At 30.0% G+C, this 4371-nt stretch overlaps 1 protein-coding gene across 1 annotated transcript in view; it reads left to right on the forward strand.

Moving 5' to 3' along the window:
• Positions 1 to 3891, forward strand: part of LOC108573968 (ribosome biogenesis protein BOP1 homolog) — a 4192-nt gene extending 301 nt beyond the window's left edge. Inside the window, exons 2-8 of the mRNA XM_017936462.1 lie at positions 663 to 1493; positions 1606 to 2284; positions 2345 to 2554; positions 2942 to 3219; positions 3289 to 3388; positions 3464 to 3659; positions 3738 to 3891. Coding sequence (XP_017791951.1) covers positions 663 to 1493; positions 1606 to 2284; positions 2345 to 2554; positions 2942 to 3219; positions 3289 to 3388; positions 3464 to 3659; positions 3738 to 3891 — 2448 coding nt within the window. The remainder of the gene's footprint in view (positions 1 to 662; positions 1494 to 1605; positions 2285 to 2344; positions 2555 to 2941; positions 3220 to 3288; positions 3389 to 3463; positions 3660 to 3737) is intronic.
• Positions 3892 to 4371: the final 480 nt, after the last annotated feature.

Genomic DNA, 4371 nt, shown 5'->3' on the forward strand with positions numbered 1-4371 from the left:
TAAAATGTAAATTTATATATTAAATATCTATGTAATCTCTCTTGATATTACTAATTACCTTCTGTTGCCATACAACTTTGAACTAATGTGCCTCCAAACTGATTCTTCTGTTAAACTCTCTTAAGATATTGAACGTTCATAGATACAAAAGTAAATTTTACACTGAAATGATGGATTTAAGAAACCATATTACTTAAGCATTTTTTACTCCTCTCGGTGAGAACTGTAAGCCACTAAGGTCTAAGATACCCTGCATGTATATGTATTTCATTAATGATATTGTATAAATTAAAATTATATTAATAAATATATTCATATTACTAATTAACCTAAAGACAGTGCCACTGATCACACTGTGTCTGTACATGTAATCTGTCACAAGTCTTCACTGTGCATCAGAGAACAGCCAACAGATCACGCCCAATGCAGCATTACCATTGCAATGTAATTGACAGCACTGCCTTTAGATTAACAAGCAAGAGAATCACCCTACATAATTAATATGTATTATGTAAATATATAATCATTATAAGATTGTGATACTGTTGGAAATTTATTTATCATAATATTTGTATATATATTATTAAATATGTCTTGAAATTGTGGTAAATGTGTAGATATATTTCAAGAAATAAAAAAACTATAGGTTACAAATTATTTAGGATTCAGGGACTGAAGATTTGTTATTAACTGAAGTAAATAATAATGATGAAAGCACAGATGAAGAAGCTGATGAAAATGAAAATGTTCCCGAGTCAGATACTGAGAAAGATCCAATTGCCTTTGAATCTGATGATGACAAAGATGAATTAAATTTTGAATCTGATTCTGATTCTGATGATCGTGGTTTAGATGCTGACTATTCAGAAACTGATGATGAAAATAGTTCTCTTGATGAAAGCAGTATAAATGAAATTTTAGGTGAAAGAAGTTCTGTAACTATTTCAACATTAAAGCCAAGTAAACTTAAAACAAAAAATAATGAATCTTCTGCATTTAATAGTAATAACACAAATAAAGTTGATAAGTTAAATAAACTAATTAATTCTAAAATTATGCAAGAAAGTAAAATGCAGAGTGAGAAAAGTGTAAAATCAAAAAAAGATGCAGAGAAATCAAAACAAGATACTGTATCTAGTACAAGTAATGAGAATGCATTTAATGATAAAACAGTAGCAAATCATCCAGTAGATGAATATGAATATGATAGTTCTGATGAAGAAGATATTCGTAATACAGTTGGAAACATACCAATGAAATGGTACAATAATTATGATCATATTGGCTATAACTGGGATGGTAAAAAAATTATAAAACCTCAAAAAGGTGATCAATTAGATAACTTTTTGAAAAGAATGGAAGACCCAGAATTTTGGAGAACAATTAAAGATCTTCAAACTGGACAAGATATTGTGTTGAGTGAAGCAGATATAGATTTGATTACAAGAATTCAAAAACGAAAAATTCCTGATGCAACTTTCAATGAATATGCTGTACGTTGTTTCTTTTTATATATTAATCTTACCTCTGTTCTCCAATATTTTTTTTAATTCAATAACATTTCAATATTAAGAATTAAGTTTTTATGTTATGTTTTTATTACAGCCATGGATAGAATGGTTTACGTCAGAAGTAATAAAAACCCCATTACGTAAATTTCCTGAACATAAGCGTTCGTTTTTGCCATCTAAATCAGAAGCTAAAAAGGTATCAAAATTAGTTCATGCACTTAAAATGGGTTGGATAAAATCTACTGCTGAATTAGAAAAAGAAAGGCAACAGAAGAAAAATGAACCACAATTTTACATGTTGTGGCAATCGGATGATCAAGCTGAAGAAATGCGTAGAATTCATAAACATATCCCAGCACCAAAAAGACATTTACCTGGACATGCAGAAAGTTATAATCCTCCGCCAGAGTATTTATTCGACAAGAAGGAATTAAAAGAATGGACTAAATTACAAACAGCTCCATGGAAACGAAAATTACACTTTATTCCACAAAAATATAATTCACTTCGTGAAGTTCCTTCCTATCCTAAGTACATTAAAGAAAGATTTCAGAGATGTTTGGATTTGTATTTGTGTCCAAGAGCATTAAAAATGAGATTAACAATAGAACCTGAAGCATTAGTACCTCAATTGCCCAGTCCAAAGGATCTGCAACCATTTCCTACAACAATGTCTATGGTATTTAAAGGTCATGTAGACATGGTGAGAAGTATTACAGTAGAACCAATGGGACAATACATTGCTTCCGGTGGAGATGATATGAATTTAAAAAGTAAATATGTTTTAAACAAAATATTATATGTTATACGTATCACTGTTAATTGTTTTACAGTATGGGAAATAGCAACAGGCAGATGTGTAAAAACAATACTTTGTGGTGGAATAATTAGGTGTGTAGCCTGGTGTCCAAATCAATCTTTATCACTTATAGCAGTAGCTGCAGAGAAAAAGGTTCTTTTGATAAATCCTGGTGTTGGAGATCATTTAATTACTAGCAAAGCAAATCAGTTACTAGAAATAATACCTCAAAATGATATTATAGGTAATATAAAATGTGTAATTTTTGTGTAGCATTCTATGCAATATACAAACATTTGTATAGTTCAATGATTTGAGGCTTTCACGGCCCAGTATCACAATTATTACTGTTGAGGCTTCCGGGTGTAAGCCATGTTCTTATGGAAGAAACATTCCGACGTTCCGTAAGTATTGCAGCTCACATCATCAGGGTTCGAATGACATAAATAACGCACCTCCCTTAGGTACACGTTAGTATCAGTGTGTTATTCGAAACATTGGAATATTCTTTGCATAAGGACATAGTTTATATCCGGAAGCCTTAATAGTCATTTGTATAACTGTTTTATTATAATCACATACAAAGATGGTAGGATTAGAATATTTTTTATATTTATTACTCTTTTTTTAGTAAGTGAAAGAGTGAAAACTGTTGTTGAGTGGAAACAAGCAGAAAGTGAACACTGGACCAATGGCATTAGAATCATTTTAAATCACTTTAAAGTAGTGAAACAAGTAACATGGCACGGTAAAGGTGATTACTTTGCCACTGTTATGCCAGATGGTCAAAATAGATCTGTCTTAATAAATCAGTTATCAAAACGAAGATCGCAATTGCCTTTTACCAGATCAAAAGGTTTAATACAATGTGTTTTATTCCACCCAATTAGGCCTTATTTGTTTGTAGCGGTAAGTACAAAGTAAATGTGAATTTAAATGTAAAAATTGAAATGTATAATTGCAATAAAATAATTTTAGACTCAACGAAATGTGCGGATATACGATTTAGTAAAACAAGAAATGATTAAAAAATTATTATCGAACTCACAATGGATATCATCAATGACGATACATCCAGGTAAATAAATCGTACAAACAATATATTTATACCATCATAATTTCATTTAATAATTCTATATTCCCACATTTCTAGGAGGTGACAATATTTTAGTAGGCACTTACGATCGCAAAATGCTTTGGTTTGATATTGATTTAAGTACAAAACCTTACCAAACATTACGCTTACATGGTACAGGTGTACGTGGTGTTGCATTTCACAAACGATATCCTCTTTTTGCATCTGGTGCTGATGATAAGAGTCTTATTGTTTCCCACGGAATGGTGTACAAGTAAGATAATTAATTTACATTTTTAATTACTTGACATCATTGTTTAGTATGTACCATTTATTTCATACTATATTTTAGTGATTTACTGAAAAATCCACTGATTGTGCCACTTAAGAGATTATGCAATCATGAATCTTACAATGACTTTGGTATTTTGGATGTAATATTTCACCCCATTCAACCATGGGTATTTTCTGCAGGTGCAGATTCAACAATTCGAATGTATACTTGAATCGTACACGTATTTATAGTTTTAATTAAGGAATGTTTTCTGCTTTGTTCGTTTTATTATCGTAGAAATTGCAATAATTTTTTATGACAACTATAAAGATGGAAATCAATTTTTTCAAATATTTTATTTTGCGCAAAAATTTGTAACAGAATTTTTGTACTGTAACTGTTTACAAAGACTAACGTTATAGGAACTTTTATATCGCAATAAGGAATTATACAATAGTGTATTCACGATAAAAGTCAAAAGATTATACAATAAATATTCCGCAGCAAAAATAAAAGATTTGTCGATTTTTATACAGAATAATTAAGAAATTTGTAATAGCTTCATATTTTAACATTCTTTAGATTAAAAATCAGATTTTTTAATCTTTTCGCTAATAAGGTACGCTATAGTGGTTATCCGGTGATGCTACTGTTAAAATAAACATAAATTATTATCAATACATAACAACGATGTTCATTTGTCTGTTATTTT

This window comes from Habropoda laboriosa, unplaced genomic scaffold, assembly GCF_001263275.1.
Source record: "Habropoda laboriosa isolate 0110345459 unplaced genomic scaffold, ASM126327v1 scaffold181, whole genome shotgun sequence".
Taxonomy (NCBI): domain Eukaryota; kingdom Metazoa; phylum Arthropoda; class Insecta; order Hymenoptera; family Apidae; genus Habropoda; species Habropoda laboriosa.